The sequence below is a fragment of the Schistocerca serialis genome, chromosome 7 (genome assembly GCF_023864345.2).
Source record: "Schistocerca serialis cubense isolate TAMUIC-IGC-003099 chromosome 7, iqSchSeri2.2, whole genome shotgun sequence".
Classification (NCBI taxonomy): domain Eukaryota; kingdom Metazoa; phylum Arthropoda; class Insecta; order Orthoptera; family Acrididae; genus Schistocerca; species Schistocerca serialis.
In genome coordinates this window covers 336,118,263-336,142,244 of record NC_064644.1, presented here as the reverse complement: position 1 = coordinate 336,142,244, position 23,982 = coordinate 336,118,263, and the positions used below count along the sequence as shown (strand labels likewise).

Here is a 23,982-nt window from a genome sequence, read left to right as displayed (position 1 = left end):
AGTTTCTACCACCTACGCTTAATGGAGCACGTTATCATGAATTCATACAGGATACTCTACCTGTGCTGCTAGAACATGTGCTTTTACAAGTACGACACAACATGTGGTTCATGCACGATGGAGCTCCTGCACATTTCAGTCGAAGTGTTCGTACGCTTCTCAACAACAGATTCGGTGACCAATGGATTGGTAGAGGCAGACCAATTCCATGGCCTCCACGCTCTCCTGACCTCAACCCTCTAGACTTTCATTTATGGGGGTATTTGAAAGCTCTTTTCTACGCAACCCCGGTACCAAATGTAGAGACTCTTCGTGCTCGTATTGTGGACGGCTGTGATACAATACGCCATTCTCCAGGGCTGCATCAGCGCATCAGGGATTCCATGCGACGGAGGATGGATGCATGTATCCTCGCTAATGGGGGACATTTTGAACATTTCCTGTAACAAAATGTTTGAAGTCACGCTGGTACGTTCTGCTGCTGAGTGTTTCCATTCCATGATTAATATGATTTGAAGAGAAGTAATAAAATGAGCTCTAACATGGAAAGTAAGCATTTCCGGACACATGTCCACATAACATATTTTCTTTCTTTGTGTGTGAGGAATGTTTCCTGAAAGTTTGGCCGTACCTTTTTGTAACACCCTGTATACAAATAACAGCAAGATACTACGGTACTACAAAAAGGCACTTTTTTAGTTATGTTATTTAGAAGATGTTTTATCTGCTGCTTCTTGTTTAGTGTGTGAGTAAGACTTGTACACCTCACAAAATAATACGCGAAGTATTTAATTGTACAAAATTACTTTTATATCTAACTACACAAATATACATTTCCAAACATAGGATAACCTGACACTGAAAGTCATTCCAAAAATAAATTCTGTATCAACAGTAACATCCATTACAGTCAATTGCTGGATCAATTGGTCTCACAAGGCGTCCCCAACCCCCTATAGCACAGAGAACCTGGAATTTAAGGAAGTATAAACTTTATTTGATGACCAGCTTCTGTGGAGAGTGCAATGAAGACAGTGTGTCTACTGGCTGATGAAAAGGAGGAGGGGATGGGGTGGTAACCACAGCTGAGATCTGCATGAGCATCTTTGGGCTTGGTGAGGTGTATGGTGTCAGTGTGGTCTGTTGTAATGATTAAGGTGGGAATCACACTGACTCTATAGAGCCATTTTGCAAACAGCTTCATGGTGTGGTCTCCTCATCACAACATCAGAAAATGGCCAGTGTGTGGTGGTTGGAGCAGCAATCTAATGATGTCCTTGTGAGGTATGACTTGAGTACAGTCATCCAAGGCTTTGTGGATGGAAATGACATGTTCAATGTGGCATGATGCAGGTGGGTGTCAGATCTTGACTATATGATTATGGAATTGATGCACCAGCTGAGGGAGTTCTGCTGGTGGGATGGTAGCTTGTTATATGATGATGCTAGGAGCCACATAACTTGAACAGTTCTTGGCCTAAAGCAAATCTGAATTGCCAGCACTGATCATTAGTGACTTGGAGAAGGTAACCAAATCATGCTATGGCAACAATTTTGCTGTTCTCTCAGAAGAAACAATTGTGATTGGTGTAGCTTATGTCCATCAATTACATCTGTCTGACATTGTGAAAAGGCATTTGTAGCCATCTGAAAATAGAAGGAGGTCTATGAGATCAATAAGGACATGGGGCAGTCTCACTGGAGAGCCTTTAAAGTGCCCAATGTTAGCATGTACATATCATCCCATTTTGCATCACTGGCTTTGAATACATGAAAAAGTCCATGCACAAGCATATTTTTTAATCAGTGGCTACACAAAATGGTTGGCTAGTGACTTTACAGTTGTGTTTTCTCCTGGGTGTGACAGATTGAAACACTGTCGAATACAGCTTTGCAATGTTTTGGGGAGATGTAGGGTCTTGGCCACTGGGAGTTGGTTGAGTCACAGTCCTGTGGAAGGGTTGGTCAACAAACGCTGTAGTTATGAATCTGCAGTCTGTTCCTTCATATGGTGCATATCCTTAATAAATGACAAACTATAAATGTCTGAATTGGTGAGGAGAACATTTGTCACTGGTGTTCTGGAAGGGAGACACTACTGGTTTGTAGTCAGCGTAAATTGTCACAGGTGAGCTACAGTTTGCAGGCAGAAATGTTTAACAGCTTCATAAATAGTGGGTAGAGATGAGATGACTAACATTTGTTAGTAATTTTCCTACCCCTTCCATTCCCTTCCCTCTTCCCATTCCAGCATTACACAGCCCTCATTCCACCATCACATCAAGTATTTTTACTTCTCATTTTTTCTGCTAACTCTGCCCCTTCCCACCACCTCTCCCCTTCCCACAGTTTACCCTCCCGACTGCATATAGCTACCCTACCCTCTCTCCACCTCATCCCAGCAGCACTTCACTGTCCCCCACTCCTACCCTACTATACCTCCCCCTCCCTCCTCCTTACCCTCACTCAGTCGCCACTCCCATTATGCACCAGTGCTGCTGCTTGCAGTGTGACTTCAGTTGCCTGAGACTGCAATCATGTGTGTGTGTGTTGCATTTGTATGAGTGTGCTTGTATGTCTGTTGTCTATTTTTGATGAAGGCCTTGCTGGCTGAAAGCTTATGTGTGACAGTCTTCTTTTTGTTGTGCCTATCTGCGACTCCACATCTCCTCTATATGGTGAGTAGCAACTTTCTTTTTCATAATATTTTTACATTGTTTAGAAGCGTATACAGGAGTGATCTTACATTTGTAGGAGTCTTCTTGTGTTTAGAAATGAAGCTTTGGCTATTGAGGCAACATGTAGGTTTCTTATGAAGAATTTGGAAAGGCGTTGCTCAGCAAACAATACTTGCTTTCCAACAGGCTTGAGATTTCCATATGTGCTAAAGCTCTTGATACAGTTTGGACATTGCTTGAACAATCACATGACATGGACTCGCATGGCACTACTGCAAGAGATAAGTGAGAAATTGTGAACCAGCCACTACAACAGTCTATTGCTTGATTAAAATTTGACAATTTTGTAAAACACAGGAGGAAACAGCATTAAATTCTATCATCTTACAAGCTTTAGTTATATTTGCATTGGTTCATAATAAACATTCTCATAAATGTATGGATGCCATATACAAACATTAATGCCACTTTTCAAGTAAAGATGACATTCAAAAACAGAAATGTTGTCCTTCAAAAAATCTTACTTGATTTGGAAACCAGACTAACAATATACTTGGTTATCATAGACTGTAAAGATTTACTAAGTGGATTACAAATGAGAAATTTGGTCACTTTTCACATATTAGCAAACCAGGTAAAAATTTTACCCGCTTTTAATCAGCTTTAGAACATGACGGTGTCATTCAGTTGAAACAAGAAGGAAAATTAATCCAGAATGAAATGTTTAACAAAGACAATAAATCATATGACTCTTTAATTGCTACTACGAAAATAAATTACAGCGGGAACACCCGTCATGGAGATAGTACCAACATACACCACTAGATTGTGGGATGAGCAAAAGTTCAAGAATGGAATTGAATCATTATTTTCAGTCTGTTATTTATGTGTTAGTTGGTGTTATTTCAGCTGGAAACTGTGACCGAGCTGTTCTAGGCACTTCAGTCCTGAACTGCGCTGCTGCTATGGTCGCAGGATCGAATCCTGCCTCAGGCATAGATGTGTGTGATGTCCATAGGTTAGTTAGGTTTAAGTAGTTCTAAGTCTAGGGGACTGATGACCTCAGCCCCATACCGCTTAGAGCCATTTGAACCATTTTGTGTTGTTTCATATGACTAACACACTAGAAGATATTGCACTCTGTTTTTCACAGTTGCTCAAGCTTAGTACTACAGAAGGTTTATAGGGAGAACTGTAACACTAGCTTGGTTGAGAGCTAGGATGGTGGTGGGGAAGGAAGCAAGCAGTAAATTTAATTGTGTTGCCAACCATGGGAACCTACACCAAGTACTTTGACTTTTTGTAAATGTCTACCACATTTAAACTGCAGTTTGCCTGAATCCATTTGTAGATAGAATTGAATTGACTTTAAAACTGGACAAACACCTGTTGGTAGTATTCATTAATGCAGAAGATAGTTTAGAGAGGGGCAAGTGACATATTTATGTGTTTCTTGCTGCATTGTTTTCATCACCATGATGAATGATGGGAATGAAAGGGAAAGTGTTAGCTGCTGGTTCTACCACAGCCAATGACAGAACAGTGGACATTTGATATGGTTGAAGCAAGAGATATCGTAACATCCTCATGTCAGTATAGAAGTGAAATCTGATATCTATTCAGAAAAGAAACAGCTGCGGTCTGAGCTTCGACCATAACAACAGCCTCAGAAATAGCAATATACACACATCAAAAAAAGTTTTGTATCACCTTGGTTCCTAGAGACCCAGAACCTGTACAGAAAATTGGAACAGAGATCAACATAAACATCATTTCTGCCCTTTTTATTGCTCATGAAAATCACACATTGCACATTGTACCACCATGTAGCAAGTCCTTCAGAGGTGGTGGTCCAGACTGCTGTGCACACCAGTACCTATAAAACCCAGCAGCACATCCTCTTGCATTGAAGCATTCCTGTATTCATCATGGCATACTATCCACAAGTTCATCAAGGCATTGTTGATCCAGATTGTCCCATTCCTCAACGGGTGATTGGCATAGGTTTCTCAGAGTGGTTAGTGGGTCACATCATTCATAAATAGCCCTTTTCAATCTATCCTAGGCATGTTTGATAGGGTTCATGTCTAGAGAACATACTGGCCACCCTGGTCAAGTGATGTTGTTATCCTGAAGGAAGTCATTCACAAGATGTGCATGACGGGGGTGCAAATTGTCCATGAAGACCAATGCCTTGCCAATAAGCTGCCAATATGGTTGCACTATTGGTCAGAGGATGGCATTCATATATGGTACAGCCGTTACGGCACCTTCCATGACAACTAGCAGCATACGTCGGCCCCACATAATGCCACCCCAAAACAGAAGGGAACCTTCACCTTGCTGCACTTGCAGAACAATGTGTCTAAGGCGTTCAGCCTGACTGGGTTGCCTCCAAACATGTCTCCAATGATTCTCTGGTTGAAGGCATATGCGACACTCATAGGTTAAGAGAACATGATGCCAATCCTGAGCGGTCCATTCAGCATTTTGTTGGGCCCACCTGTACTGCACTGCATGGTGTTGTGATTGCCAAGTTGGACCTTGCCATGGATGTCATGAGTAAAGTTGCACATCATGCAGCCTATTGCGCACAGTTTGAGTCATAACACGATGTCCTGTGGCTGCATGAAAAGCATTATTCAACATGGTGGCATTGCTGTCAGGGTTCATCTGAGCCATAATCCATAGATAATGGTCATCCCCTGTAGTAGTAGCCCTTGGGCAGCCTACGTGAGCCATGTCATCAACAGTTCCTGTCTCTCTGTATCTCTCCATGTTCAAACAACATCGCTTTGGTTCACTCCGAGGTGCCTGGACACTTCCCATGTTGAGAGCCCTTCCTGGTACAAAGTAACAATGCGGATGTGATCGAACTGTTGTATTGACTGTCTAGGCATGGTTGAACCACAGACAACATAAGCTGTGTACCTCCTTCCTGATGGAATGACTGGAACTGATCAGCTGTCGGACCCCCTCCATCTAATAGGTTCTGCTCATGCACGGTTGTTTACATCTTTGGGTGGGTTTAATGACGTCTCTGAACAGTCAAAACAACTGTGTATGTGAGACAGTATTCACAGTCAATGTCTATCTTCAGGAGTTCTGGGAGCCAGGGTGATGCAAAACTTTTTTGATGTGTGTATTTGAAAGAAACAGCCATATACTTATGACAATGAAGATATAAATTTCACAGCCATGCTATAAGGATGATGATGATGATGATGATGATGATGATGATTTTAGGATGACTATGAAGATGATTACAAGTAGTGATACCACAGACTACAGGGTTATTAAGCAAAAAGCTAGAAAAGAATGTTTGAAAATTAATGTAAACCATTTCTTTTCATTAATTTTATTTATTATCAATATTAATTTTATTTATTATCAATAAATAGACAATCTACAACTGGGATAAGTTTGGAATAGGTATAATGTTAACTTTTTGGCAGGTACTTTGTGTCAATAAAAACAGTTTATAATTTCAATTGCTCAGAATATGTTAAAAATAATTTTTTATCAAGAAGCATGTTAAAAAAATGGGGATCATCTTATATTCAGACTCGTCTTGTACTAGGTAAATATGGTACTTCCTTCTTTTGCAACTCATACTTAATCAGAAATTTATTTTCTTTATCGATAAATAATGTAATGTAGAAGATTTTTAAGGAGTTATCTGCAAGATGTTCAGTTACCTGCTGAACTCAGTATTATTACTTACTTTTGCAGAAAAGACAGATGTTTCATTTCAGCTATACTGACTCAGCGCTTAAATTTGTGGAAAAACTGGGAGTGAAATTATGTAAATTAAGTTAATGTCAATACAACAAAAAATTGACTGCTAAACACTGAAAAATGTTCACCAAATCAAGAAAAAATATCTCTAAATAAACAAAAAATAATGCTAAAAAGGTAACCAAATCAAGCAAAATCATTATCATACAAAGAAAGAGGTTAATTAAGCAGGTCATAAAGACTGTGTAACATGCAATAATCAGTCAGGACCATGTGTATTCTCAAATTTACAATCTTATCCTTTTTTTCGATCTTATTTGAAAAGTTTTAAACTCTGATTGTATAGTAATATATGTTGTACTAAAACAATTAAGCCCTGTGATTAAAAATCAAATTTCATAAGATTACTGGACTACAAAAAGATAAACTTTATTTGTGTGACTATATGTTATCATAATTGTTCTATTGTGCTGTTGAGTGAAATTCAGTTTTTGTAAATTATTTTTGATTTATTGTTCTATGTTTCGATCTTAGTATGACTATATCTTTACTGAAGTACTTTAAAATGATGTTAACGGAGTGCAAGTGGGGTTGTGTGGTTGCTGGTGGGAAGAAAGTTTTTCTATTGTGCTCAGTTATTGGACAAATTGTAAATTTGAGTTGTGTACAAACGGAATGTATTTCACTCAGTGAACATTATAATTGGTGGCAACAAGACATCTATGACTATTAAATATGAAAATTACATACAAATCAGTTCATCATCTATGTTATTCAATAAACATGTCAACCTACCAGGTTGCCAGACCTACAAAAGCATCTGGTTTCAAACAGCAGAAATTCAAGCAACAGTCTGAAGGAGATCCTCAAAAAACATGATGAGTATTTTTTCTGTAGAGCTACTAGTACACCAGCCGATATTTTTTTACCCAATGAACATTATTAATTAAAAAAAAATCCAAATGATGAAAAAGATGACAGGCCCAGATACCAGGTCACAGACAAACTGATATATATATATATATATATATATATCAGTTTGTCTGTGACCTGGTATATATATATATATATATATATATATATATATATATATATATATATATATATATATACATACATACATACATATATATATATATATATATATATATATATATATATATATATATATATATATATATATATATATATATAAAAATGGAAGGAAACATTCCACGTGGGAAAAATTATATATAAAAACAAAGATGAGGTGACTTACCGAACAAAAGCGCTGGCAGGTCGATAGACACACAAACAAACACAAACATACACACAAAATTCAAGCTTCCGCAACAAACTGTTGCCTCGTCAGGAAAGAGGGAAGGAGAGGGGAAAACGAAAGGAAGTGGGTTTTAAGGGAGAGGGTAAGGAGTCATTCCAATCCCGGGAGCGGAAAGACTTACCTTAGGGGGAAAAAAGGACAGGTATACACTCGCACACACGCACATATCCATCCACACATACATATATATAATTTTTCCCACGTGGAATGTTTCCTTCTATTATATATATATATATATATATATATATATATATATATATATATATATATATATATATATATATATATATATATATAAAAATAATAGAGGAAAACATTCCACATATGAAAAATATATCTAAAAACAAAGATGATGTGACTTACCAAATGAAAGTGCTGGCAGGTCGACAGACACACAAACAAACACAAACATACACACACAATTCAAGCTTTCGCAACAAACTGTTGCCTCATCAGGAAAGAGGGAAGGAGAGGTAAAGACGAAAGGAAGTGGGTTTTAAGGGAGAGGGTAAGGAGTCATCCCAATCCCGGGAGCGGAAAGACTTACCTTAGGGGGAAAAAAGGACTGGTATACACTCGCACACACACACATATCCATCCACACATATGCAGACACAAGCAGACGTATTTAAAGACCAATACGTCTGCTTGTGTCTGTATATGTGTGGATGGATATGTGTGTGTGTGCGAGTGTATACCCGTCCTTTTTTCCCCCTAAGGTAAGTCTTTCCACTCCCGGGATTGGAATGACTCCTTACCCTCTCCCTTAAAACCCACTTCCTTTCGTCTTTCCCTCTCCTTCCCTCTTTCCTGATGAGGCAATTGTTTGTTGCGAAAGCTTGAATTGTGTGTGTATGTTTGTGTTTGTTTGTGTGTCTGTTGACCTGCCAGCACTTTCATTTGGTAAGTCACATAACAAAGATGATGTGACTTATCATACGAAAGTGCAGGCAGGTCGATAGAAACACAAACAGACACATACATACACACAAAATTCAAGCTTTCGCAACAAACTGTTGTCTCATCAGGAAAGAGGGAAGGAGAGGGAAAGACAAAAGGAAGTGGGTTTTAAGGGAGAGGGTAAGGAGTCATTCCAATCCTGGGAGTGGAAAAACTTACCTTAGGGGGAAAAAAGGACGGGTATACACTCGCACACACACACACACACATATCCATATATATATCCATATATATATAACTAAAAGTACACCAAATTATCCTAACTTATGGAACTATAAAGCCAATGGCTGGAGGGAGGGAGTAAAGGGCTAAGTTGGTGGAGGTTCCCATACTTAGCAATCTGACTAGTTAAGCCATTAAGCCATGGGCTGGTTAATGTAACTTGATGTATGAACAATAACTTCTATTTCTGACAACAGCAAGCTGTTTTTATTCATGTTTAGGTTCTTAAACAGAAGTTTTGCTGAGATTAAGAGTTACAGTATTTGTTATGAATGAGTTTCTCATCAGTTCCGATATCATACTGGTTGTTTCTACTGTAGCTGATTTGGACTTTATATCCAACACATGAAGAATGAAGATACTGTTGATTCTCCATCAAGTGACAAGAGATGTACTATTAAGTTATTTACAGTACCCTGCCTGCAGTTAAAAATTTATATTACACTGTATGTTGCTTAATTTTCAATTTTAAAAAGATTTTTGGACTTCAGGAATATATTATGTCCAGTTGTAGAAAGTTGTGAAACGTCTCACATAACAAAATAATTGGATTATTGCCATCACCTCTTGACCTATTTTTATCAGTCATTGACTTTAGATTTATTTAATAAAAAAATTTAAATGTGCATTAGTGGCTTCAACTTGTAAAAGATACCTACATAAGCAACAATTTCTAACTACAAACTCATTTTTTGCCTTACCATCTTGAACTCATTAGGGATGCAATCTATGAAATATTATGTATGAATAAAAGAATAATAAAAATAAAAGGCCATGAATGGAAGTTAAATGGGAATTTAAGTTGACTTTCATTCATATTCCTTGTTCAATACTTAAAGTTACCACTTTGCTGAGTGGAACTATTGAGTTATCCCAGAATATAACATTGAATTGTACTGCACATTTGTTCAGTCACTGATTCTTCATTTCAAAACATTGTGTCAGTTTATATAGACTCCGTTACCTTTGTTTTTTTCCCTTAGACATTTAAACCACAAAATTTCGTAATTTGTTTCAGGGTACTGATATGGAACAATCAACTTGATGTTTATTATAAATTTTATTTGTTTGATAACATGTGGTTTCATCACTTGTCACAATTACTAATTTTATAAATACAGGATACATGTTACCCTTCAAGTATAAAATTCTAGCAAATCCTAAGTTTGAAAAACTGAGCATCATATATTAAGTTTGCGTACCTATGACAGAAATCAGATGGATGCTTGTAATAATAAATAAGATTTCCATCATCAGGTGGTGTTGCACAGTAGGACATATCTGTACATAAATTGTACCTTCCATGCTTACAATAGTAACATCTTCTGCATGGAATACTTGGCTCCACAGCAACACGGTCACCTGAAAAACATTTCTGCGTGTGGGAACAAAAAATCTACTGCTAATTTTGGTGCATATAACTATCCAAAACAAGTATTCTGTCTTCATAAACTCTGAAGATTTTGTCAGAAGTTTTCAGCCCAAAAACATCTAAACTATAATCATTACACTAAAACAGAATTTGTAAATTATCATATAATTACTGTTACAACAAAGTTATATATTAAACTAGATGTTCGGTTTGTGATTATAAGTGTAAAGGATCTTATGTGATGATTTAAAATATAATACTTAGTGTGAATAAAAACAGGAATATGCCTGTTTGATTACACATAAATAAACTTTGATGTTTCAAAAATAAAAATTTTAGATAGTGCAAAAATAGTTTTCTTTAATATATGATAAATGAATATTCATTGAATTATACATGGTGATGCAAGGAAATGGGAAAATTAGAAACTGATGTTGGGAGCTCTACAGCAGAAGGAAAAGTGGAGTAACAGCATTGAAGTGCATACATGAATAAATGTATAGTAACCATTAAGAGGTGGAATCATTCAAAACATGGAGAACAAGAACCTAGCTTTCAGACTTAGCGGTCCCAAAAATTATCTTGCTAATGTACTTGGTAATATAACGGATTAAGATGGAGCAATGATACAAGATTTCTATGAGCTCAGAGCCCCCCACCCTTACAACAATAATAACTACACTTGAAAGACAATTTAGTTTGACATATGTGTAAGTCATTCGACCAATGAATGCAATAAATGATTTGATTTAAGTGTATTGGCAACAGAATGCCATCTCAATTCTGGTGACATCTGAGAAATATAATGGAAGAGAAGCAATGTCTTATCAAACACTATAATGTGTACAGCTAACACAACTATTGTGTATAGCTAACACAACTATTGCTTTCACTGAAAACTATGTTAGTGACATGTGGGAAGTGTGATGGTAATTCTGAGCTGGCAGCAGCAGACAAGGTGCATGCTATAGCGGGGCAGACGAGTATCTCAACAGTAACACAAGTGCTAACAACATGACCACTGTAGAGACTGCAGCTATACAGGATAAACAACAGACAAACATCAAACAGCAGCTCTTGTCTGAAATATCAGATGGATGCAGTGCAGAAGCATCGCTGGCACTGGCATCAAATAAGTGGATCCGCCACAAGAAAAGATAAAGAAGAGGGGTATTCATCCAGGCAGTAGAATCAAACAGACTGCCAGATGGTACATGGAGGTTTTTTGAGTACCACAAGCCTTTTGGTGATCAGGCCATGAGGTGTGCATCTCATGGCTCCTTCCCAAATGGCCTAAATAGCCAGTAGTAGGCAGAGAAAGCTTCACGTTACACAAGAGCATCGAAGTTTAGACGAAGGAGTTGGTGCTACTTCTGCAGATACCAGTGGTGACAATAATCAGCTGTAGCCAAGACCCCTCATTAAAGATCAGCCCAGTTATTTGTGACAAATTTATCACATCCATACAAACACTGAAGTAAGCCTGCCTGATCTCATAAAGGCACTATTTGTAAGTAAAATACAAGAAGGCAAGTTGGTGCTATCTTACTGATTCAGGCTCAGACATAAGTGTGCTGCCATTCAGGCAAAATAAGATCACAGTGGTGCTTGCAACTATCCACCTTAAAGCAACTAACAAATTGCCCATCACAGCTTATGCTAAGTGTAATGTGGCATCAGACATGGGCTTCAGTAAAAAGTTCAATTAAAGGCTCATACTGGCTTGGAAATGAACTGATATTAGGTGCAGACTTCATACACCATTAAGGACTAGAGGTAAAGCTAAATACAGTGCAAATTAAGAGGAACAGTGAAGTGGTAATGAGTACCATAGGCAGAAATGCTAACAATGCTTTCACTTCAGCCAGTAGTTTGGTTAGCCGAAGAGCTACACAAGAGATAGTCAGAAAGTATTGCATACCACAGTGCATCACATTAAGATGACAATTGGTCAACTGTTCTCTCCATGCTCCATGACCATGGAGACTAGCACCCTACCATTTCTTGGCAGTGAAGAAATAAAATGAAGACATATTACAGGCAGGCATCATATGAAGATCTGTGGGTATCTAAATTTACAAATAATCCTTGACTGCTACCCCATACCTAACCCAAGTGAATTCACACATATTTTAGATGAAGCTACAATTTTGGGAATGATGGACTGGAAGAAAGCTTTTAACCAGATTCCATTGGCAAAGGAAGATATTTTCAAGACTGATATGATAATGCCTTTTAGTCTCTTTGAATATCAATTCATGCCATTTTGATTTAAAGGCAGAGGTTTGTAGACAAAGTATTAAGAGTCTTGGATTCCTGTTTCATCTACCTGGATGATATTTTGATATTTCTGATGATAGCAGAATGACATGAGGAACACTTTAAGGTAGTGTTCAACAGGATACGTAAATATGGCCTGGTAACAAATGAGACAAAATGTGTCCTACATCTAAAACAGATGACCATTTTCTCTTAAAGAGAAGGCAGAGATACTTAAGAGGTGCATTAAATGTGGTGACTGATTGTTTTTCTAGAGTCAGCACAATCTCTTTCACAATAAATTATGATCAATTTAGAGCAGCACAAGCTGTAGATGAGCAGCTGCAACAATATTTTCACAATGGCCCAGATCAAACAAATGCAGCTGCTTGACACAAAGGACCTTATCTGGTGGTAATGCCACCATTAAACTGATGACAGAGAAATTTGGGTGGCCAATTATTAAAAAAGGCTGTTGCCAGTTGTCAACAGCACATATAGCATGTCAACAATGCAAATTTGGCAGACATATATTCAAGCTGCTGGGAGAATTTTCTGATACAACAAGTTGCGTGCCTCATGTTCACTTAGACCTCATGGGCCCACTTCTGCCATCAGAAGGGTATTCTTATACAGGGTGGTCCATTGATCATGACCGGGTCAAATATCTCATGAAATAAGCATAAAACAAAAAAACTACAACGAACAAAATTTGTCTAGCTTGAAGGGGGAAACCAGATAGCACTATGGTTGGACCACTAGATGGTGCTGCCATGGGTCAAACTGTTAAACAGGAACCCCATTTTTTATTACATATTCATGTAGTATGTAATGAAATATGAATGTTTTAGATGGTAGTTGGACCACTTATTTCACTTTCTGATAGATCGGTGGGTGGGGGAGAGGTGGGAGGGTGGGGAGGGGGTGTGGGGGGTGGGTGGGTGGGGGGGGGGGGGGTTGGAGCTCTGTGTGGAGCACAAAATTCAGACAGTGATTGCAGATACATGTGTTATTCTTTGGCTGACTGGCCAAATTTGCTTCATGTGTACTCTTAGTTCTAGTTTTTGACAGTTCTTTGTTTACTGTTGGTTGTTACATGGGAATCTATCTAACTAAGAAAATAAATCTTGGTAAGCTGAGTTCATGTGTGTCTCTGTATATTTATAACTGAAATGATGGAAGCAGTTTATAATAGCTGAAGGTGGGTACCCACCTCAATATTTTGCCATTTATCTCAAATTTGGATTTTTTCATGTCTTTCCCATAAATGCCATTATGTATGATTTATTTGGAGTTATAATCAATTCATATCCTACTGCTATATTTCTTAAGATTAGAGCTCCCTTTCTAAATTATCTTCTGTCTGTTGGACAATAATATCATCTGCATATAAAATATTACTTAATCTATACAGTGGGGAGAGTGTTATACTACACTCAAAAATTTGTTTCCATCTCACTATGACCTTGTTCACAAAGATATTAAAAGTGATGAGCATAGACAACAACATTGTCTAAATCCTTTATTTGTTTTTACTGGTGCTGTTAGTTGCTTCCCTGTGTTGATAAACACAATAATGTTTTGATACTGACTTTTGATTGCTTTTAATAGGTTATCTGACAAACCTTTTCTGATCAAAATTTCCCAGAGCATATCTCCACTCACATCATTAAATTCCATTTGAAAATCAGTGAAGATGATGAGAGTTTCCAAATTCGGTTCCACCTTTACTCAATCCTTTGTTTCAATACAAAAATGGTATTTACTGTAGAGTGGCCCCATCTAAACCCCATCTGATCTTTGCTGATGATAGCCTCTTTCATGTCCTTAAGCCAACTATTAATTATTCTTGAGTATGTTTTTAGGTATTGTCCAGCAAACTGATGACTACATAATTTTCACACTCATTCCCATTACCTTTCTTGTAAATAGGAATGAGCTTCAATTTTAGTCAGTTGATAGTTATTCTTCCCTATCTCTAGCACATATTCAGCAGAAACTAACATGCAAGAGGCTTCTTCTATATTTCCAGCACTTAGCCTTAATCCCATCCATTCCTTCTGCTTTTATGTTTTTAAGGCTTTGATCATGTTGATAAACTCCTCAGGAGAGATATTGTCTGATCGGGTGAGATTCATCTGTATACATCTCTACCTTAGAATCCTTATCTTCATACCACAGATTTCCATAATATGAGTTCCAGGATTCCTCATCAATCACTTTTAGTGTCATAGTGTCTTTCTTTTCTTTAGGTGACATTTTCATCATCTTGTGAGAGAAAAAGTGTAAACATCATTTTCAATTTTGAAATGAATTAATCCTATTAATCTTAATGGCTATTCTTTACAAGTTTCTTTGCTGTACTTATGTTTATCTGATACACTTCTTGATTCTATGCTCTAGAATTGCCTAAAAGTGTTCTGTATGCTATATATTTTTCCCCAAAAGCATCTTGAATTTCATCAGTCGAGATCTTCATGCCTTTCTTTCTCCTAAATTTTACTTTCTTTTCTAGAACATCCATGACTACTTTGTTTACTGCACTTTCTGCTCTTCCATTCTTCTCTATGTTACATTTTGTTTCTCTTTGTTGGATTCTCAAGTTGGTTGTTGTTGAAAAAGCAATTTAATGTTCTCAAGTTGTGACAGGGCATAAAGATATAGTCAAAACCCTAGTTGTTCCAGTCCATAATGGTTGTAGGAAATGAGTAGAATGCTTTTTAGCTAATTAATGGCAGTGTATGAAAATATTGTCACAAAATCATTAGCCTGTTGTCTGGTTTGATGATATCTTTCATCTCTTCCTATTTCATGTTAATTTTTGTGACAGGACAGAATGCTAAAGTCTGAAACTTGGATATTTATCATGTAATCCATCCTTGGTCCAGAATGGATTTGTGTGGTCCATGGAAGATGACTCCATGATAAACATAGCAAGATAAACAGCTTCAGACTTTTTGATATCACTCCTATCATAATTATAACTTTCCTGTCTTTTTTTTTTTATCTAATCCAAATACAGCATTTAAATAAAATGTCAAAATTTTTGTTATTTATTTGTCTTTTAGACACCTAAAATATTACACAAGAGAACACAAAACTAGTTTTCTAAAATAAGAAACCATCATATGTATAATGGCTGATCAAAAAGTTTTTATTTGAAGACAGTACAGTCCAGAAGTTGTATGGCAATCATGTGAAATTGCCATGAACATTGAAGCAGTCATCCCATTGATGCACTAGGTTGAAGATATGTGTCTGGTAAAACACCACATCCATCTGTGTAAAGAAGTCCATAATTGCCTACTGCATATCCTCATCCAACAGGAATTAGTGACTTTTCAAGGCCTTTTATAAAGAACCGAAGAAATGATAATCACATGGTGAGGGATCAGGATTATAGGGTGGGTGTTTGAGTGTCTCTCCTTAAGTTGGCATTAATAAGGTTGGCCTCCCAGATCAACCAGTGTCTTGTATAGAATCATGACCAGCACAGAACTTGGCACACTATTCCACAATGATGGTTCTCAAGAGACATGCTGCTCCGAACACATTCTTCATTCTCTGGTGTATGTCTAGCAGTGTCTGCCCTTTGGCAGCCAAGAAAAGAATAACAGTGATTTTGTCCTGATTGAAGGCATTTGGCAATTCAAATTTCCACATTTACTGCATGCATGTTGGAAAGACACAAATACCACACTAATCCATTGTTTACATGTTGGCACTTATATACCCACATCAGAGGCACATTGCATGTATGCTGCAACAGCACTCTCAAATGGAAATTTTTTGGTCACTCCTTATAGTAACTGTCCAGCAGGAAATAAATGTTAGATACCTCATAACATATATACACACAGATATTCAACATGTAGTAATTTTAGAATAATAATAATAATTTAAGAAACCAAACCAAGCGAATTTCTTTTAAAATAATAGTAACACACCAACATTACTTGCCACAGAAAATATTGACAGGAAACTTACCAACTTTTAGATTTTTAACACCAGGTCCAAGTTTAATGACAACTCCTGCTCCTTCATGACCAAGAACTATAGGTTTCTTCACTATGTAGTCTCCAATACGGCCATGCTGTACATAATGGACATCAGAACCACATATTCCCACACATGACATTCTTAGGAGCACCTCTGAGACACAAGCAGAAGAACGTTTTGTTATTCATGTGTTACAGTCCTCATGTTTGTGAGGTTGAACAAATTGTCAGGAAGGTTATTTACTGTAAAATAGATTTATGCTGCACATCTGAATCATTTATTTTTATCACTGATTTTGGAAGGCCTTCATTTATTCTATTATTATGTATTAGGGAAGTCAAGTGTAGCGTGCGATTATTATCTGAATAATTAGTTTAACGTTTTTTTATAATACACTCCATTCATGAGATATCCATTGTTGGACGTAGCATCCTTACTTTTTTGTACTTCTGACTACTGTTTTGTATGCAAATACCCCAACAAAAATGTTTAAAAATATATTAATTTTATTCCAAGTTGTACATATCCATATGACTCCACATAATTATGTTATGCATTACAGATTGTTTCATTCCCATTTTAATCGTTTCCTCTCTCTCTCTCTCTCTCTCTCTCTCTGTTTCCTAAATGCTCTCAATGCCATTTTAACCTTCTGTTTGTTTCTTGTCATATCCAGCCAGTTGGTGTCTTCTGCTGCTCTAAATACAAAAATTCATCAGTTCATTCTTTGACTTCATGTTAATTTGTACCTTTTCATTTTTGATGTGTTGATTATACACTAATTTATCCTTACTGTCATCGACTTTCAGGCTTACCTTCAAACTTGTTATACTAAGTTCATCAATAAGTTGCTGTAGTTTATCTGCACTAGTGACATATTGTACAAAATCATAATGTAAATGAAATGGACATAAGTGGAACAAGTAGCCATGCAAATAGATGTTAGATTGATCACATAAATTCTGAGGGACAGTAAAATAATGAGATGAAAACACATTGGAAGATAGGTAGGTGACATTAAATGCCATGCAGGAACAACATGTACTTATGCATATAAATGAAGACTGTATTGAATTGCAAAGTCTGTATGAAATATTTTTCTGGGAGTGAATGCCAAATGGCTGATGATGATGATGGTGATGATGATCTAATGCACAGTAGGCAAAGGAATTACACATATCTATGCAAGCACAGCTGATTCAATAATGTTACAGAAATTTTTCAAATAACTGTCTTTGTGTGAATATAGAAATAAAATTACCAATTTTAGTATGTTTAAAAGATTTACCATTTTACAAATAATCTGTCTATATTACCCTTTAAATGTGATTTTTCATATTTTGTTTAACATTTATTGTAAGGACAGAATTAGTTTCATGGTCTTCCCTTATACAACTCTGATACTGTGAGAAAAGCCACAACCACAACCTAATGGCAAATTCCATTTCATTAGGAATGATATCAGTTATCAGTAAACTGGGGGTAACTTTCTGAAAGATTCAGAGTATAAGGAGAATTGAGCAAAAGACAAGGAAGTACATTTTGCTTTTCCTGAACATAACACTGAAATTTACTTGAATTCATGTATATAGCATTCACAAATTATGGTTGTTTAATTTTCACATTGTCTAGAAGTGAAGTATGTTGTGTCTTTCTCAATTACTGTTTTAATGTAGAACTCCAAATTGAACCTTTCTGTGATTATAATAACAAGATCTCCTACAAAAATGAGATATAGACTGCTGCAGAGATCACTCACATCATGTGTATCTCACCATCAGCAGTACTTCCTTATTGACAGGTGGAAATGAATTTTATACTGCATTGTAATTTTATTAGTCTTGTTGTCTACAAAAGCAGTTTATGCATAATACTATGGACAAGTAGGTTTATATGTATACAGATGAAAGTTAATTCTAAGCACACCAGTTGCTACATATTTAAAATTACAAGTAATGTACTTCATACACTTAAATATGTATCTAATAAGCTTCATACATTTAAATATTCTTCAATGTAGTAAACACAGTGATTCTGTAAATATGACTTTAAGGATTCTGATCTCAGTATTTGCTTTAATGTTTTGAGGAATTTAGTTATGAAGTTTAACACCCACATTGAAAGAACCATTTTGGTATAGGGATGAACTGATTTTGGTCATATGTACGTTTTTCTTTTCTCTGGTAAAGTGGTCATGAATATCACAGTTTTCATCAATTTACTGTCCTTACCTATTACCTTTATTTTAAAGAATATAAGAGTTTCCATAATATAAGTACCTGGTAAAGGAGGAATACCAGAAAGTTTAAACAATGCTTCACATGACTTTGCATCTGACTTGATTCTAAAAATCTTTTTTTATAGTTTGATTGTATCGATAACTGCTTTATAGTTTCCCCAAAATGTGACCCCATATTTAGGAATAGAATGAAAGGAGGAATGATATGCACTATTTACAGTTTTATCAGTACAGTACATCAGAATTGTAGTGAGCATAGAACATAGTAGGTCTAGCTCAGTTTTGAATTAATACATTCTGTGAGATAATTTAATTGCTTATTGCTAAAAGGGGATAACTCTTCAAATGTTGAAAATGCAGATTTTGTTGATTTCAGCTTCATGAGACATAAGTGTATCAGTTGGAATGAAAATAATTATTTGCAATGGACATAATCAGGGGGAGTACTGATAGAGGTAAAACTGAAGTTACTCATGACTTTGAGATTAAATTGGCAAATCCCATAGTCATGTTTATCAACACATAGAACAATGAACAGTCGGTAACAGAAGAGGTAAATGTCATCACAATAAACATGAAGGTAGGTGAATAAAAATGCTTGTCTAAAGAACATAAAGTGGAACTTAGGGAACTGATACTTGCTTATATACATGTATTTGAAAAAAGACCAGTATTTTTTATACAAAATGGAAGTATGTTGTCACAAAACTTTTTGTTCTTCTTTATATCCTGTACCATGGCCAAAGAGGGAAGCAGTAAGAAAAGAGACTAACAGGATGCTTCAATGGGGCATAATACAACCATCATTTTCCCCTTATTGTAGTCCTATTTGGGCTGTGAGTAAGCCAGATGGCAAGGTGCACTTAGTCCTCAACACACGTAACATTAATAAGATCATTGTACCAGTAGAAACACATACAGGCAATTTAGAGGAACACTTATGAAATTCCCTGATGCTAAATGTCTTACTATACTTGATTTTTGATGCTCTTATTGGCAAATAAAACTACTTGAAGAAAGTCAGAAGTATACCATCTTCATATGTAGGGCAGGAGCTCCAAATTTCAAGTATTACCATTTGAATTGAACGTAAGTGCAGGTGTATTTATCTCTGCTGTGGACAAAGTGCTAGGACCCAAACTTTTGAGTAAGGTAACAGTATACATGGATGACCTTTTAGTCATGACACCCACTTGGGCCAAACATGGAGTAACAGCAAATCCCAAGAAATCTTATGTCAGACAAGAAAAGATAAAAATTTTAGGACACATGATCTGTTTGGAAGGCACACTGCCAGATCCTAAAAAACTTGATGCCATTAGGATCAGTCCTGTTCTTTGAAACAATAGGCAATTAAAGGCATACTTAGACCTAGTCTCATTTTTCAGGAAATTCATCCCTAACCAACTTAAGAACAGTGATGCTTTATGCAATCTTCTCTGGAAAAACAGACCTTTGTTATAGGACAAGCAATGTCAAACTGATTTCAAGAACAATAAGCAAGCCTTATTAATGCCATTTTCAAATGGTAGAAGAAGAGGAAAATCTCATCCCTAAAGTAATTAGCTTTAACAGTCGCATCTTACCCGAAGCTGAAATTTAATGTTTGGTTATGGGGTTGGAGGGTTTGGCTGTTATTTGATCCTTTAACCCTTTCATGGTTGCTGAGACACATATGTCCCACTAATTTTGGGCCTTATTTAAAACACAGGGAAGTGAGTTGTATATTTCTGTTCAGTCCTGCCATCTGTTGGCAGCTCTTCTGAACACAGAAAAAAATCGAGGCACTGGAATTCTCAGTCTATAGAAGGCTATGACTGTTGCAGTGCGTTGTCATGTGAGTTTCTGCTTCAAAACTTCAATTTCTTGTGTCTCAAGACAGTTTTTGTCGTATTCTGACTACTAAAAATGTCCAAAGTAAGTATTTTTGCTATTTTCAATTTCTTAGATATTTACAAATGACAACTACACTTTCTAAAACGTATTTTACTTCTAAAATATTTTTTTAGCGTTGTTAGTGGGACACGTGTCCCAGTAACCATTGTGTGACCCTATAGTTCCTTTATGTTAGGATGTTGTAGGACTTATATTTCAGAGAAACAGCTTTATTCTGTAACATTTTGTGCTAATAAAAGTACAGTATGTGGTTTAGAACTAAGACATATTATTTTTACTTTATGCAGAATCTGCGAGACAGCGAGATCTTGGATTTTTTTATTTTCACTGCCAGATAATCCAGAAGAATCGGACATTGAAGGTGATGATGATGATCTAGAGGAGGTTTTTTCATCTCATGATCATTAGTCTACTCCAAGCACACCATTAGAAACATGGACACACAATTATATGGAACAGATTGTCAACAAAGATGTGTAACTAGAGTCGTTGATTGATGAAAACATCAGTGTTGTGAGTGAAAGTGGAGTGAATTTTGAGCAAGATGATGAAACTGGTGAAATTACAGATTCTCACTGGGATGATAATGTAACTCACTTTGAAGAACTAAATTTACCCTCAGAGTTTGACCCAAAACCAACAGTAAACTTTGCTTTGGCAGACAATGAACTTGTGCATTTTGAAAAATTATTTGATGATTCGATGATGCAAAAGATCTGCTTTCAAACAAATTTGTATGCCAGACAGAAGAATAGTGCACAGTGGAGGGAACTCACAGTTCAGGAACTAAAAGCTTTTCTGGGTATTATCATAGTAATGGGTATTCACCAATTACCTGAAGCACCCAGTTACTGGAGCTCAGATCCATATCTAAATGTAAATGCAGTATTGAATGTTATGACACTTGTTCACTATAAGAAAATAATAGTGAACCTTCACTGCAATGATAATTTGTTTCAGGCAGCAACAAAGGATCCTGGTTATGACAAGATGTACAAAATCGGACCACTTATCTCAGCCCTAAAATAAGGCAAGAGTAAAACTTATGGTGATGAAAAGTTAAAGAGGTTTTCACTATTCACAAAGGTGTTCTGTTCCATAGGGACCATCTCGAACAAGAATAATGGTGGGCATGTTTGCCAGAAGAATATGTGGATGATTTTATCTGGCACACACAATATTTGGGGCCATTATGGCACTGCAAAGTGCAGTGATAAACTAGGTAAATATTGTTATTTCCCCAACCTTAGATGAAGAGTACTAAAGGTGGTAATAAAGTGTATTGTCTGCCAGAAAACTAAACATTCTAACATCTCCAAACAGACTGAAATGCATCCCATTGTGGCTAAAAAAACCTATAGGAAAGGTATCTCTGGGTGTGGATGGACCCTATTCTAGAGGTAAGGATGGCATAAAGTATATAGGAGGTCGGCATGATATTTTCAGCAAATACATAAAATTGTGTGCTGTACAGAACATTACAGCCAGATCAGTTATAACAAAAATCAAAGAGGATTATTTTGTAAGAGTGGGAAAACCAGAAGTCATGTTAACAGATAATGCCTAATATTTTGTTGGATGTAAATGGAAAGAATTTGTGGATTCTAACCAAATGAAACACATTTTAGTATCCAAATTTCATCCTGAAGCATCCCCCATAGAGGGTGTTTAAGGAATTCAACAGGTTTTTAAGGACCTATATATCTCGTAAACATATCAAGTTGCTTGAATATGTCACTCCCTTCTTAAAAGTTATTAACAACCTCCCCCTATATCTACTGGATTTACACCAAATGAGCTGATGTTCCATTGCAAACAAGTAGATGAGTGGGAGAAACATTTTCCCAAGATAACAATACAGGAATTATCACTGGATGATAAAATATGACAAGCAGTAATCAAATTTGAAACCTGGCCTAGTTACAGGAAAGGAATTTATGACAGGAAATTGAAACATACAAAACAATTTTTACATGACAAAAGGTGTTACTTAGAACACATCCCAAATTGACAAAAATTGGAAAACTGAAGTGTAAGTGGTAACTACTATGCAGCAGACCATACATAATTACTAAAATCCCCTACCCAGGAGCATACCAATTGGGACACATGAAAATGGGTAAAGACAAGGGTCTATACCCACACAAAGTCTTGAAAATGTTTATGTATTGAAAGAAGGGCTGTATACTCTCTGTGTATGTGTGGATGGATATGTGTGTGCATGCGAGTGTATACCTGTCCTTTTTTCCCCCTAAGGTAAGTCTTTCCACTCCCGAGATTGGAATGACTCCTTACCCTCTCCCTTAAAACCCACATCCTTTCGTCTTTCCCTCTCCTTCCCTCCTCTTTCCTGACGAAGCAATCGTTGGTTGCGAAAGCTTGAATTTTGTGTGTATGTTTGTGTTTATTTGTGTGTCTATTGACCTGCCAGTGCTTTCTTTTGGTAAGTCGCTGTTGGAAAGTCACATTCCAGAAAATATGTTGCTAGTTGTTAAGGAAAATTTTTGTTTGTATTTTTCCTTATATGTCAAATGTTTAATCGATAAGATCAGTGGTTGCAACAAGTAAGAATTTTATTTTTAAGTATCTAGAGATGACAATGGTACTTAAATACAACACTTTGCTTTGCGCATAGCCCAGTTGTAAACAAATAAACGAAGATGTGAAATGCATGGTAGCATGCAATGCAATACACAACTCAGCATGGCGCAAGTGGTATCAGAGCAACGCAGCGCATGCGCATTTGGGAGTAAGTTAATCAACAAATAACAAGTGCATGCACACCAGACAGGCACAGCTGGAAGTGTTGAAGCACCCAAAATAAACAACCCTGACAAGATACAGCCCACAACAGCATTTTAGAGCCTATCAAAGAAACAGAAATGTGAGAGAGTCTACACTGCAACTCTGAATACCTACACAAGACACTCACACAAAGACAAGCCAAGGGATTATATACACAGGAAAGGTATGCTAAACTACGACGTATTTACTTAAGCTCTGCCACTGTATACATTATATCTACATATGTACAATATTTACATACCTAAATATAGAAAGTGCACACACTAATCATACTTGTACGATATTTACATACCTAAATATAGAAAGTGCACGCACTAATCATACTTGATAGACAAGAAAAGTCTTGCTGAAGGTAAACAAATGAGTACAGTATAAATGGCAAACTGTCGCACCATGCCTCTAAAACACTTTATCTTTCAGATTAATAAGGCAAGTAGAGAGACACATGTGATATGAAATAAGTTTTGTGATAGCACAACTGCACACTGCAGGG

The 23,982-nt window shown here is 36.6% G+C and overlaps 1 protein-coding gene across 1 annotated transcript in view; it reads right to left on the bottom strand.

Annotated features, from left to right (window-relative positions):
• The window catches only part of LOC126412792 (sorbitol dehydrogenase-like), a 97,019-nt gene that overhangs the window by 25,945 nt on the left and 47,092 nt on the right, over nucleotides 1-23,982 (bottom strand). The window contains exons 3-4 of the mRNA XM_050082567.1: nucleotides 16,538-16,702; nucleotides 10,122-10,281 (exon numbers count right to left, since the gene is read on the bottom strand). Of these exons, the coding sequence (XP_049938524.1) occupies nucleotides 10,122-10,281; nucleotides 16,538-16,702 (325 nt within the window). The remainder of the gene's footprint in view (nucleotides 1-10,121; nucleotides 10,282-16,537; nucleotides 16,703-23,982) is intronic.